Raw genomic sequence first — 14,997 nt, forward strand, 5'->3', positions numbered from 1 at the left:
GTGTCAGTTATGGCTGTGTCAGTGTTGTTTACTGCTGAGCCAAGTAGTATAATCTGATTACATTTCCTTTCTTGCACAACTTTTGTTTCTTCTGAAGTTAATAATTGAAAAATTTCTTTCATATTCTTTGAGCCGATTGCAAAGTCTTCCTTAACTGTAAAAAGCCTGACAACATAATTTTCTGCACATGCAAACTGGTCACACAGCCAGCACTTCAGTTGTGCTTTTTCTGTAGAACCACCAGGGTAAATCCAAGTTTGGGGGAGCCTGAAATGTACACAATTTTGGGGAGGCCTTCTTAGGAAAATATTACAAAATTATGAATACGAAATTAAGCATAAAATTTATTATTTACTTAAATTAGAAAAAAAACACATGAAAGCTGAAAGCTACCATAAACATCACAAAATCAGAAAAACGATATAATATATATTTTTTCTGATATAATATTTTTAATAATCTTCCAACACACCTGTGAAATCCATTTTCCCCACACTTTTTGGCTGCATATTTACTGTTCTGGTTTGTTTTTGGTTTGGGTTTTGTGTTTTTCCTCCGAGGCATTTTATTTGCAAGTATGTATTACATCCCTAGAAAAAGGATCCAAGGATTTTCCCTCCTGTGTGTTTTCATGTTGCTTCTTCATGGTCCATGATGCCAGCTGAGGTTGTCGGTACCATGAAACCAAACTGATGGGACGAGAGCAGGTTATTCTGCCATGTTTCTAGATCTTTGAGTTGCACATCAAATCTGGGGCTGATCACTCCACACTTATTTAGCCTGCCTGTGAGGTTCACAACAATTTTCCCAGCCCTGTGATCATCGATGATTTCAATTTCGCCAGTGTAACCATGCTTCATCATCACAGTTAGAAACCTGATGATGACTTGGGAGCATGCCTAATAAGAACCTGGCTTTTGCCATTCTTGTCAGCATCACTGGTACTCTTGAGAGCATCAGCCAGGACGTTCATGTACACCATTATGGCGGCACGGAAAGATGGCGGAAAGAGAGCTGCGCAGTTATTATTTATTTCTGCATGGGACAAAGGTGTTGTAAGGTGACTTTTCATAGAAGAGAAATAATGGAGGGTTTCCTCTAGCATGTTTCTCCTTTACTACTCATGTCAGTGCTTCAGGGAGGCTCATGGCTCACCTTCATGTCACCCCCAAATGAGTCTACACAGTGGGTGTTGTCATGGTCTGAGTGCAGGTTGGAAAAGAATTTCCAAACACAAGGCACAATGCAAGGGGGATAGTTCATTAGAAGGGTCCCTGCAAGAACAGCGGGGCCGACTTCCTGGTAGCCAGCGAACGTCGACCCTGAGCACGGGTTGCTTGCCTGTTTTTATAACCAGGAAACCTGCAGTTATCTGCTGACTGGGCAGAGTATGCATACTTTTAGTGTGCTGAGCAGGAAAAAAATGGGGCAAATATCTTTCCTTATAAGGGATGGGCAAGGGATGTGGCATGCTGCTTGGGAAAGTTTTGGGACATTGCAATGGTTGCATTGTACAGAGTGAGAGGAGTCCTGTAACTCTTTGTTCCGGCAATATTGGCCCTTCGAGTGTATCTTGTTCTTTGTCCTTGGAGCACACCTCAGAGCCAACAGTAACCCTGAAAGCCATGCCTGAGCCAACCCTGAGGACGAATGATGTGACTGCAAAGCACATAACAGGGTGCCTCTCCACCCAAGCCAAACCCCTCTTTCCAGGCTTCCCAGATGGCGCAGTGGTTAAGAATCCGCCTGCCAATGCAGGGGACACGGGTTTGATCCCTGCTCCAGGAAGATCCCACATGTCTTGGAGCAACTAGGCCCGTGAGCCACAGCTATTGAGCCCGTGTGCTGCAACTACTGAAGCCCACGCGCCTAGAGCCCGAGCTCTGCAACAAGAGAAGCCACGGCAATAAGGAGCCCGTGCACCACAACGAAGAGTAGCCCCTGCTCACCACAACTAAAGAAAGCCTGTGTGCAGCAACGAAGACCCAACACAGCCAATAAATAAATGAATAATAAATAAATTTATTAAAAACAAAACAAAAACCCCTCTTTCCAACCCAGCTTCTTAGTTGGATTAAAACAAGGCCACCTGACTCAGAGGGAAGTGTGAAGGAGGGGAAATTGGAGTGGAAAATGACGGTAGTCATCTCAACTGATCACAGTCTGTTATTTATCTTCATAATTTACAAAAGCTTGTGATCATGGCCTCAGGGACCTTGTAAGGGGCCCACAACCGGCCCATGAGTTAAAACTGCCATAGGCTTCCTGTTGATCCACTTCTGCACCTCCACCTCCTCCCCTTTCCCCCTCCCTTCCCCTTGCCAGCAGTTTTCTTGAGGCTTCCTCCTTGTCCTGGGAAGTCCCTGGACCACCTCTTTCTCCTGGGCTGGATCCTCTCTTCCCTGGATCCGCGTGTCCTTTCTTGGTTTATTCTCTTGTTTTCTTGAAGCATCCCCTCCAGTAGCTTCCTGGAAAAGAGTGCAGGGGAGGGACTATTTTGGATAGATTGATCATTTGTGGAAATATGGAATTCGAGGTTGAAAATGATCTTCCATCTCTGTTTCATAGGCCTCACCCTGTGTTTTCCATCTTTGATGTGCTGCGGAAAGAGCTGACACTATTCTAGGCCTGATCCCTTGGATGGGAAATTTCCTCCCTCTTTAGGATGTTCCCTTTAACCCTGGGGTCTGAAAGATCAGCACTGATGCATCTTGGTGGGGGCAGGATACTGGCTCTCACCAGGCTTCTTTCACCTGGGAGAGCGAAGGAGATGGTATAAGAGATGTGGCTGAGAGCCGGGTGATTGGTCTCTGGGGCCATCACGAGGATTCTGGTGTTACTTGCTCAAATTCTGCTGGTTGTGTCCCGTGTTGAGTTTCTCCCTGCCTGTTTTCCCCTGGGTTTGTATGGAAAACCTCCAGGAGAGGTTTGTCCGCATCCTCACCTGCATTTGGTTGCTGTCACTATTTTTTTTTTAATTTAATTTTTGCCATTCTGATAGATGTGTAGTGGTATATACTGTGGTTTTAATTTACATTTCTCTGATGGCTAATGTCTTGCATCTTTTCATGTACTTATTTTCCATCTTTATATCCTCTCTCTCTCTCTCTTTTTGTTTTTGTCTGCATTGGGTCTTCTTTGCTGCACATGGGCTTTCGCTAGTTGCGGCAGGTTGAGGTCCAGGGGAGCAGATTCCCCTAGGGCAGCCGGCCACCACTTAAAGGTTTGTTGGTGAAGGTGGGAATAGATGAAAATCCTTATAAATGGGTGGGGAGAAAATAAATTGGTAATGTCTTTTCAGAGCAGTTTGACGGTATCTATACAATCAAAACATTTAAGATAGTTGTTTCTACTCAGCAATTGTATAGACAGTATCTATACAATTAAAAAATTTAAGATAGTTTTTTCTACTCAGTTGTTTTTACTTCTAGATATTTAAGAGAAATATTTGCTTCGTAGCACAAACAGGTATATATAAGCCTATTCATGTCAACATTATTTATAAAAGCCAAAGATACAAGCATCTCGAAAATGCATCAACAAGGGAATCACTAAAGAAAGTCTGGAATATCTGTACTCTGGAACACCATGCAGCCATTAAACAGGAGGTGAGCAGTCACATGGGAAAATCCTCAAGACCGACTTCTAGGCAGAAGCATGTTACAGAGAAGATTCTGTTAGAAAACAAAAAAAACCAAAACAACTTCACTACTTATGTGTGTGTATTCTTAAAGGTATATAAATATATCTGAAAAGACCCATCAAATTTCTATTTCTGGGCTCAGGGGCTGGAAATGGGATAAATTTCTTGTCTCACTACCTTTCCATGACCTATCATGCCTGAGCTATTGGTGAGGATACATCTTAAATCAGTGGTCAATATGGTGCCCTCTCCCCCACAGCCACGTGCACAACCATGGGACAGAGGAGGGTGGTGTCTCCTCTTACCTGACACCTAATAATCCACGTAAGGGATCATTGAATTTTGAAGTTCTAGTGCCCAAGGGAAGAACCCCCCCAGCGGGAAGACAGCTTTGGTTCTGTTTCAATTTGAAGATGAGACTGAATCCTGACTGATGTGGGCTCCTCATTATAGCACTAGGTAGGGGACATAGGTGATTGTACGTTTGGAGGTGACTGATTCTGATTAAGAAGGGAAATAAGTCTGCTGCTTCATGACGGGAAAAAAGAGCACTGAGTCTAGAATTCGTGAGACCCTGAGGTGGCACGTAGCACTCCCATGTCCAATAATAGAATGGTCAATGGTGCATTGTGGTGACCCAGTAAAAACAGGGCCATATGGACTTGGATGCTACAGAAATGAAGTTGGAGTCACCCCACCCGGCAAAAGAATCCTGACCAGCTGAGGTGCTGGGAGAGGGTAAGGGATCATGGAAAAGGTGGCAGAAGAGGAAAGCTATCATTGTCAACCATGAAAGAAGTCTCAGAGACAAAAGGGAAAAAAAAGAAAAAAAAAAGGTTACTTGCAAAAAAGTTATAAGGGCGTGATTAATCATTAATATTTATATTTAATCTTTTCGTACTATAAAATTTAAATCCCACCTCAGATCAATGAGAGAACATTCTCTGTATCACTGAAAGTATATCTGACTACATTCTCATTTGTTGTGTTCTTTTGTGTGTGGTTCCTAGGAGGATAGGGACCAATGTCTGTTTCAGACCTGTTTAACATGTGTGTATCATGATTGATATGTAAACAATATGAGCCTCTGTGTTACAATTTTTGAGGAAAATTGAAGAACAATGTGGATAATAAATATATTTGCAAGGAATGAGTAAGATGGATATAAATTAAACTGCTTTGCTGAAACTCAAAACAAAAACGTTGTAAGGAAAGCAGACTTTAGGAGGGCAGGCTTACGAAACAAAACCACACCAGGTATTCAAAGGAAAATATTGCACAATTACCAGTTTTAACAAGTTTTTATTGGTCTTCTCCTGATGGCAAAACAGAACTTTCTCACATGATTTTCCTATTCGCAGAAAGGTCATGACAGATCTTAGGGCATCAGCATTGCAAAGGCAGGGAGAAAGTTGTTTTTCCTAGACAGTCAGCAATTTATGGGAAATGCTCAGTTTCATTTATTTGGGGGACTAGAAGGAGAACTGTTTTGTGTATGTGTGTAAAATCCACATGCAACTTATCAGCAAAAATCCTATCAATTCTACCTTCATAATGTGTTCAGAATAAAAACATTTCTCACCACCACCACGCACAAACCACCATCTCTCACCCAGATATTACAATGGCTCTTTTTAAAAAAAAAAAAAAATTATTGGAGTATAGTTGACTTACAATGTTGTGTTAATTTCAGGTGTACAGCAAAGTGATTCAGTTATACGAATACATACATCCATTCTCTTTCAGATTCTTTACCCATGTGGGTTATTGCAGAATATTGAGTAGAGTTCCCTGTGCTATACAGTAGGTCCTTGTTGGTTATCTATTTTATATATAGTAGTGTGTGTTTGTTCATCCCAACCTCCTTATTAATCCCTCCCCCCTACTCTGGGTTGCCACTCTGGTCCCTTTTCATGAAAGTCACAACACAGTAGTCACATTGTTACAGTTGAAATGTGAATTCACTCACTCCTCTGCTCTGACTCCTTCTCCAAAGCCTACCCCTCCAAGTCAGAGTAAAAGCAAATCTGTGAGAATAGCCTACAGGCCCTAAAGAACTGGAGCTGCAGGTTTTCCTGCTGTTGTGACTCATCTACTTCTCCCTCACCTCCTTCAGACTTTGCTCAGACATCATCTTCCCAGTCAGGCTGCGTTTTGTTTTGTTTTTTGGCTGCATTGGGTCTTTGTTGCAGCACGGGGCGGTGAGCAGGGACTGCTCTTCGTTGCAGAGCATGGGCTCTAAGGCGTGCAGGCTTCAGTAGTTGCAGCATGGGCTCAGTAGTTGTGGCTCACGGGCTTAGTTGCTCTGCGGCATGTGAGATCTTCCCGGACCAGGGATCGAACCCATGTCCCCTGCATTGGCAGGTGGATTCTTAACCACTGCGCCACCAGGGAAGTCCCAGGCTGTTCTTGACATCTTAGTCTTAACAGCTTGTTAAAAATTGACCTGACTCAGTTCCTTGCTATATTTTCTTCCATAGCACTTATCACTGTGTGACATTATATATATTTTATTCACTTATTCTGTTTATCTGTCACTCACTAGAATATAAGCTCTGTGACCAGGGTCTTTTTTATCTGTTTGTTTACTTCTGAAGGATGCCTCTTCTAAAGGAGGGTGCCTGGCATATTGTAGACACTGTTGATGAAAATAATCAATGAACAAACACTAAGAAGAACAGAAAAGACTTTTTTTATTTGAGCCAAGCTGAAGACTATAGCCCGGAAGCCAGCTTCCCAGATCACGCTGAGAAACTGCTCCAGAGAAGCATGGTTTTCAGCACAGTTTCATATTTTGTCAGAACAAAGAACATTAAATAAGTCAGGGATACATTTCTTCGAGGTTTCAAAAAAGCCAGAACGTACACAATGAGTCAGTACAGCCTTGACACCTGGGAAGGGAGTCTTATCATCAAAGGAGGACCAGTATTCGTGTCCCAGGAAGAGAGGCATTTAATCTTTATTTTTAACATGGGCATTCTTTACTTCTGGTCTGTGTACCCTTTCCTTTAATAATTAAAGCAGGTGTACAATGTATGTTTGATAGGCCACAAACAGACTGTTTCAGCTGGCATAAAATTCAAGTTAACTCATGAAAAAACCAAAACGACTTCCCCATACCTCAGTATGTGAATATTTCTTTTATCAACACCCAATAAATACTTGTTGATGGGAAAGATTCAATAATGCAAAAATGTTGATTATCCCCAATTAAGGTGTGAAACTAATGCAGTGCTGGGGTAGACACAGAGATAAGAGCCCCAGACCTGCTTTCCAGGAAGGACTTGGTGCCCAGTCGTGGGCAGTGTAACCTGTGTACACAGCCATCTCCCCTGAGGCCCCTCCCCTACTGTGGTGGCCGCATCTGGTAACTGAACAAGGTCAGGTAACAAAGGCCCTGGTTCAGGCCAGTGATGGGCAGCTCTGACAGGCAATGTGGTTTGAACTCCCAGAAGCCCCTGTTGGGTGGGCTAAAGCTTTGTGGGGTCTTTGCAGCTATGTATCTTCTCCCTGTGCCCCCTCCTTCTTTAGTCCCCTTCCTTTCACAGGTGTTGATCCCTAATAATAGACTGCACCCCAAATTCAGTCTCAGCATTGGCTTCCAAAAACCCAACCTGTAACAAATACTAATTAAAATACCGGATACCAGATAAAAGCAAAGCAAGAAATAACCTAAATGTTTATCAATAGGAAAAAGCTTAGTCAATAAATTCTGGCACAGATTATGAAATGAGATGAAGATGAGAAAGGAATAAAGGATATTTTATGAACTGATGCAGCAAAATGTTTCTGATACATTGTTAAATGAATTTTAAAAAGCAAGTAGCAGAACACAGTCCCGTTTAATTAGAAAATAGAATCTGAAATGTATTTGCTTTTAAGACATTAAGAATATTTCCTATTGAAAAGATTGCATGTGGGAATTCAAGGCAGCCCCCTTAGAGGGATTTACAGAGTTGGCAGGTTTAAATGGAATCCCTTTCGTGAAGACAGCGTATGTGGAGAGAGCCCAGGCTAGGCGTCGGGCAGCACTGGGCTGGAATTCTGGCTCTTCTGCTTACCAGGCGTGTGATCTTGGGCAAGTCACACAATGGCTCTGAGCCTAAGTCCATCATCCAAAATTCCTCCCAAGGTTCTTGTGGGAACTGAATGGTTAATGCAATTGTCTGGCACAGTCCTCATCACAGATTTGCCTGCTCAATAATTTCTATTCTTTCCCCCAGCTCCTCCCCTCCCATTCCGGCCAGGAAATCCTACTCTCTGCCACCCGCTCCCCTCCTTCCCTCATTCCCTCCTTCGGAATGTAGTGGGAGAACTGGCCAGAGCTGGGGGAACTTGATGGCTGAGGCCCCAGAGGAAGCTCAGATTCCAGGGACCCCAGGTCAGGATTGGGCAAGAGCAGAGATATGGGCTCATCTGGACCTGGGTTTGCAGTGATGGAGACACTGACAATTCTGAGGTCTTCAGATGCAGGAAGTGAAAGGAGGAGTGGGGCAGACTGCACCTCTGGTTCCTTCTGGTCCAATGCTTCTCTCCCAAATGGTAAAACTGAGGAAGTCAGGGGAGCTGAAAAGAAGCAGAAAGGAAGTAGACACTCCCTGAAAGGGGAGAGCAGAACTGGCCCCGTATCCAGCTACTCCACGCACACCATCTCTGCCTGCGTTTCAATTTCAATTCCTTCTTGTTATTTACCGCGCCAATCAAGGAAGTGGGGGATTCCCAGATCACAGACTCCTGGTCTTTCAGACACAAAGACCGGCAGGTCCGGTCACTTAGGTGGCTCCTCCTTCGGTCAACTCTCCAGGATTTAGTTTTTTCCAACTCTGGTCCTTGCTGCACAAAGAACTCAAGAATCACAGCCTCTCAACTTTTCACAGGTAAGCAGGCTGGGATGCAGGTGAGACTAAGAGGTCAGGAAGGATGCCAGAGAAAGCAGGGAGAGGGGACTGTGGGTCTTATGTGGGACTGAATGCTTGAAGATATATATATATATGTATATATATATATATGTATATGGGCAGCTTGGGGATTTAATGACCCAGTGGAGATTTTAGACTATTCCCTTCCCTGGATGTGAATTGAATTATGGCAGCTACGACCTCAGTCACAAACTGAGACTCACACTCAACCCCTTCCCTAGCCCAGTTCCAGCCCTGTCTTTAGCCCCCACACCAGCCATAGCCCAAACCCCATACCAACCCCAGCTCCTCCTTTAACCCCAGTGGCAGCTTCAACCCCAGAGTCAGCTTCAATCTTAACACCAGCCCCCAACCAAGCTTGAACCTCAACTCCTTTCTATGTCCAACTTCAGCACCAAGCTTTGGTCCAGCTCCATCCACGGCTTCAACATGAGTACTGACCCCAATCGTAGCAGAAGACATAACCTCAATTCCAGTTCCGATGTTGGACCCAGTCCTAGCAATACAATTAGCTCCAACTTTACCTTCACCGTCAACCTCAAACACAACCTGACCCTAGCTCAAAGCCCAATCCTGGCCCCACTTCTGACCTGAGCTGCAAAGCCAAGCCCATCCCTGTTCCTAGCCTTGACCCCGGGTTCCTTCTCTTCCCTCATCTCCAGCCCTGTCCGCAGCTCGTGCTTGGTCCCAGCCTCCGCCTTTATCCCAGCTCCTGCCCCAGCCTGGCCATTGGCCCGGCCTCCGCTTCAGCTCCGACAGCCTCAGAGGTCGTGTTGGTCCAAGCATGTCAGTGAAGTATGAAGATCTCCAGTACTTGGAGAGTGAGAAGAAAAGCCAGGGGGTTACAGATGGTAAGAGGAATGGAGAAACGGTCTTTCCTAAAAATCTCCTCTGAATATGTTTAGATGTCATATGTGCATCTCTACTGTATGTACTGGTGCAGTCCCTCACTCTGAAGGGGTTAGGCCTCAGCCTCTGGGGGCCCCAATATGAACGGAATTCAAGGTCCACAGCAGGCCTGGCTTCCTATGCTCTGGGAAAGGGCATGAGGGTAAACCCACTTTCCAACCTGTTTTCACTAATGAGTGTGAACCTGCTAAGGGCTTGGTAGTCGCCACCTCTCTTGAGGTCCTCCTGCCACGTCCCCCAGTTCTGATGACAGGACCTTACACATTGCCATCATCCCCTGTCTGTGTGTCTTTGTGTCCATGTGTCGCCAGGGGTGTGAGGGGCCCACATGACTGAGCACTTGGGCCATGAGGGATCAGAGGCCAGGACGTCCCCCGCCCACAACTGTCCTTGTGCAGCCTCCTTGCACCAGCCTCCTCCATGAGGCCCTGTCCCCTTCCCCATCTCTCTCAAGTCCTGGGCCTTCTCATCCTGACACCCTCTCCTCCTGCAGGGCCGCCTCGCCCCCAGACCTTCCTGCAGCGGCTCCTCTCCGGGCCCCGCCCCCTCCTGCTGTCCCTGGGCCTCGGCCTCCTCCTGCTGGTCGGCATCTGTGTGATTGGATCCCAAAGTGAGGGGCACAGGGTGGGCAGGGAAGGGAGAAATCACGGGGTGTGTGGTGGGGGCGCTGATGGCGAGAGTGCTAAGTGAGGATGACGGCTGGCCCTGTCACATCAGTTGGGGAATGTAGTCAAATTCTGTCCCCTCTCTGAGCCTTAGTTTCCTCACCTGTGATACTGGGTAACAATAATGCCTGTCCCGCTGGGTGGGGTCACTGTAGGGACCCAATGAGGCAATGCACATCGAGTGCCCTGCCCAGTGCTGGCCCAGGGAGCACCTGATAACCCCCGGCACTGCCTGTCCCATCACCCGATCAGATTCCAAGTTTCAGAGGGACCTGGCAACTCTGAGAACAACTTTCAGCAACTTCACGTCACACGCGATGGCTAATGTCCGGGCACTGAACTCCCAGGGTGAGGCTGGTGTGGAAAGGGCTCCGGACTGGGGTGGGGGAGCGGTCAGGGCTGACTCACGCTGACCGCCTGAGTCCCTGGGTCCTCCAGGCGGCAGTTTGCAAAAAATGGTAACCGCTCTGAAAGCTGAGGTGGAAAGTCACAAGCAGGAACGGCAAGCAGGTGAGAGACCCTCCCTGAGAGTGTGTGGAGGGGTGAGGGCCAGGGCCGGGCTCTCGGGAGGGGGGAGATGGGGACTGGGAGCAGTCACGTGGTACTGAGTGTCCTCCCCTCCAGCCTGTAGCTTGAACGACAAGGTGCTTTCTCTGGAGAGCAGGCTGGAGAAACAGCAGCGGGAACTCATGGCAGGTCAGGCCCCTGGGCGTGAGGCATGTGGGAGGACGAGGGGGTTCCCAGGCTGGGCCCGGGCCTGGGCACGGACCTCTGGTTTCCTGGGACTCGAGGAGCAGAAGCCACACCCACTGCCCATCTGTGTGCGTCCCAGGTTATTCCGACATGTTCCTGCGAGTCCAGCAGCTGGTCAATAACCTGAACTCCCTGACCTGTAAGGTGGCTGCTCTCAAAGGCAACGGTGAGGGCTGCGCCGTGGGGGCTGCGTGGGGCATGCCGGCCACCCACGTGCCGCCGGGCAGCATCGCAGACCCTCCCACCCCGACCCCTTAGGCTCGCAAAATAACTGCTGTCCAACCAATTGGCTGGAGTATGAAGGCAAATGCTACTGGTTCTCTTCCTCGGGGAAGCCCTGGCCCGAGGCTGAGAAGTACTGCCAGCTGGAGGGCGCCCACCTGGTGGTCATCAACTCCAGAGAGGAACAGGTGAGGCCCCTGGAGCGCAGGTCCCAAGACACATCCCAGTGAAAGAAATGCTTCTCAGCTGTGACTGCACGTTGGTATCACCTGGAGAGCTTTAACAGCGACTGCCATCTGAGCCAGACCCTCAGAGGTTTCATTGGCCCCGGCGTTGGGATAAACACCCCGAATCTCCTCCGTGGGTTTAATGAACACATGAAGTTCAGAACTGCTAGACCAAGGAGTTGGCCGGGGTGGGGAGAAGTCACCACTGCTCTTCTGTCATCCCAGGATTTTGTCCAGGCTCATCTAGGCCCCTCCTTCACCTGGATGGGCCTCAGTGATCCCGATGGAGTCTGGAAATGGGCGGATGGCATGGACTATGAGACCAACTTGAAGTGAGTGCCCTGGATCTCTGTGCCCTTCTCGGTCCTTCAGCTCTGCTCCTTCAGGGTCTGGCCCGCAGCCCCTTCTCCCCGACCTGGGTTCTGTTCCATCTGATCTTCTTAGCGGGCTGTTGTCCTCTCCCCTCAGGAACTGGAAGCCAGGCCAGCCAGACAACTGGCACGGGCACGAGCTGGGTGGGGGCGAGGACTGTGCCCACTTCTATCCCGATGGCATGTGGAATGACGACGCCTGCCAGAGACCCTACCACTGGATCTGCGAGGCTGGGCTGAGCAAGGCCAGCTAGGAGAGTGGACCACCAGGCCAAGGAAATGGCAGGGCTGGGGGAGGGGGACTCTTCTCCTTGTGGGAGAAGAATAAGCCCCGGGAGATTGGAGCATCATTTTGAGTTCTTTCTTTTCCCCCCTTAACTTTTAAAAGACAATCTAGAGTTCCTAAGGTATTTTTTAAAATTTCTGCTGTATTGAGCTATAATTGACATACAAAATTGTAAGATATTTTAAGTGTGCATCGTGATTTGATACGTGTACGTTGTGAAAGGATTCCCCCATCTAGTTAATGAATGTATCCATAACCTCACATATTTATCTATTTTTTTAGGTGAGAACGCTTAAGTTCTACTCTCTTAGCAAATTTCAACTATACAATACAATGTTATCAACTATGGTCGCTGTGTTTTATTAAAATTTTTTTTATTTTATATTGGCTAGTAGTTGATTAACAATGTTGTGTTTAAGGTGTACAGCAAAGGGAGTCAGTTATACATATACGTGGATCTATTCTTTTTCAAATTCTTTTCCCATGTAGGTTATTACAGAGTATTGAGCAGAATTCCTTGCTCTATACAGTAGATCTTTGTTGGTTATCTATTTTATTTTATTATTTTTTATCTATTTAAAAAATTTTTTTTATAAATTTATTTATTATTTTATTGGCTGTATTGGGTCTTTTTTTGCTGTGTGCGGGCTTTCTTTTTAGCTGCAGTGAGTGGGGGCTACTCTTCGTCACGGTGCGCAGGCTCCTCATTGCCGTGGCTTTTCTTGTTGCGGGAGCACAGGCTCTAGGCGAGTGGGCTTCAGTAGTTGCAGCACGTGGGCTCAATAGTTGTGGCTCACGGGCTCTAAAGCGCAGGCTCAATAGTTGTGGCACACTGGCTTAGTTGCTCCGCGGCATGTGGGATCTTCCTGGAGCAGGGATCGAACCCGTGTCCCCTGCATTGGCAGGCGGATTCTCAACCGCTGCGCCACCTAGGAAGCCTATTTTTAAAATTTTTTATCTCTTTTAAATATAGTAGTGTGTACACGTCAATCCCAAACTCTCAATCTATCTATCTCTCCCACCCTTGCCTCCTGGTAACCATAGGTTTGTTCTCAAAGTCTATGAATCTGTTTCTGTTTTGTAAATAAGTTCATTTCTATCATTTTTTTAAAAGATTCTGCATATAAGCAATATTATATGATATTCGTCTTTCCCTGCCTGACTTACTTCACTTAGTATGACAATCTCCAAGCCCATCCAGTTGCTACAACTGGCCTTATTTCATTATTTTTAATGGCTGAGTAATATTCCATTGTGTATATGTACCACATCTTCTTTATCCATTCATCTGTCAATGGACATTCAGGTTGCTTCCATGTCTTGGTTATTGTAAACAGCACAGCGATGAACACTGGGGTGCATGTATCCTGTTGAACCATGTTTTTCTCCAGATACATGCCCAGGAGTGGGGTTGCTGGATCATATGGTAGCTCTATTTTTTAGTTTCTTTCTCTCTGTTTTTTTATTTTTATTTTTTGGCCCTGCCACACAGCTTGTGGGATCTTAGTTCCCCCACCAGGGATCAAACCTGGGCCCTTGACAGTGAGAGTGTGGAGTCCTAACCACTGGACCACCAGGAAATTTCCTATTTTTAGTTTTAGGAACCTCCATACTGTTTTCCATAGTGGCTGTACCAACGTACATTCCCACCAGTACTGTAGGAGGGTTCCCTTTTCTCTACATCCTCTCCAGCATTTATTTTTTGTAGACTTTTTGACGATGGCCCTTCTGACTGGTGTGAGGTGATAGCTCACTGTAGTTTTGATTTGCGTTTCTCTAATAATTAGTGATGTCAAACATCGTTTCATGCACCTCTTGGCCATCTGTATGTCTTCTTTGGAGAAATGTCTATTTAGGTCTTCTGCCCATTTTTTCATTGGGTTGTTTGTTTTTTTGATATTGACCTGCATGAGCTGTTTGTAAACTTTGGAGATTAATCCCTTGTCAGTCACATGGTCACCGTGTTTTACATTAGAGTTTTAGACCCTATTCATCTTATAGCTGAAACCTGTCCATGTTCCCCCCAACCCCCAGCCCCTGGCAACCATTTTTCTACTTTCTGTCTATGAATGTGACTTTTCTTTTTTTTTTTAAAAAATTCTACATATAAGTGATACTATGCAGTATTGTCTTTTTCTGTCTGGCTTGTATCACTTGGTATAAATGCCCTCAAGTTCCATCCGTATTGTTGCAAATGGCAGAATTTCCTTCCTTCTCCTGGCTGAATAATATTCTATCATTTTATATATATATATATAATGGATATATGATGTACTATTATATTATCCTTTATCCATTCATCCACTGACAGACACTTAGGTTGTCTCCATATCTCGACTATTATGAATAAGGTGCCAATGAACATGGGTGTGCAGGTGTCTCTTTGATATCCTGTTTTCATTTCCCTTGGATATAAACCTAGAAGTGGAATCGCTGGATCATATGGTAGTTCTATTTTTAATTTTTTGAGGAACTTCCATATTGCTTTGCATACTGGCTACACCAGTTTATATTCCCACCAACAGTGCATAAGGGTTTCTTTTTCTCCACATCCTTACTGACCCGACTTTTTTTTAACCTTAAAAGCCAGCTTAATTGAGGCATAATTCTTACACAATAAAGTGCACCCACTTGAAGAGTAGAGATGACTTTGACAAGTATGAATACCTAGGGAACTACCACTCCAATAGAGACAGAACATTTTCCATCACCCCCCAAATTTCCCTTCTACCCCTTTACAGTCTAACCCATTTACTTGTCCTCAGGCCACTAATGATCTTCTTTCTTTCACCATTGATTGGTTTTGCCTACTCCAGAATTTCATATAAATGAAATCACACAGTATGTACTCTTTTGTGAAACCTGATGTATTTCATGTCACCTGATTTTTAACAACCTTAAAATCGCAGAATGGAGAAGCTACGTGAGGCCTTGGAAAGTCCTGTGTTATTGTGAAAAGAACATTTTCATCTTACATAGATTTGCATTCAGTTGTTTTTCTG

At 45.7% G+C, this 14,997-nt stretch overlaps 1 protein-coding gene and 1 pseudogene across 1 annotated transcript; one reads left to right on the plus strand and one right to left on the minus strand.

Annotated features, from left to right (window-relative positions):
- Positions 1–590: 590 nt before the first annotated feature.
- LOC130840569 (40S ribosomal protein S15a-like) lies at positions 591–985 on the minus strand (annotated as a pseudogene).
- An 8,361-nt stretch (positions 986–9,346) lies between these two features.
- LOC130840620 (C-type lectin domain family 10 member A-like) lies at positions 9,347–11,963 on the plus strand. Its single transcript, XM_057716302.1, has 9 exons — positions 9,347–9,413; positions 9,965–10,081; positions 10,389–10,493; positions 10,575–10,646; positions 10,761–10,832; positions 10,969–11,055; positions 11,148–11,299; positions 11,564–11,670; positions 11,807–11,963. The coding sequence occupies exons 1-9, from the start codon at positions 9,347–9,349 to the stop codon at positions 11,961–11,963; spliced, it is 936 nt and encodes a 311-aa protein (XP_057572285.1).
- Positions 11,964–14,997: the final 3,034 nt, after the last annotated feature.

Source organism: Hippopotamus amphibius, chromosome 17 (assembly GCF_030028045.1).
Source record: "Hippopotamus amphibius kiboko isolate mHipAmp2 chromosome 17, mHipAmp2.hap2, whole genome shotgun sequence".
Classification (NCBI taxonomy): Eukaryota; Metazoa; Chordata; class Mammalia; order Artiodactyla; family Hippopotamidae; genus Hippopotamus; species Hippopotamus amphibius.

Excerpts from the sequence above, each read along its gene's own strand:
- LOC130840620 (XM_057716302.1), top strand. The coding sequence starts at position 9,347 with ATGTCAGTGAAGTATGAAGATCTCCAGTACTTGGAGAGTGAGAAGAAA. Across the intron at positions 10,833-10,968 it reads GCAGCGGGAACTCATGGCAG|GTTATTCCGACATGTTCCTG; the intron begins GTCAGGCCCCTG and ends TGTGCGTCCCAG. Across the intron at positions 11,671-11,806 it reads GACTATGAGACCAACTTGAA|GAACTGGAAGCCAGGCCAGC; the intron begins GTGAGTGCCCTG and ends CTCTCCCCTCAG.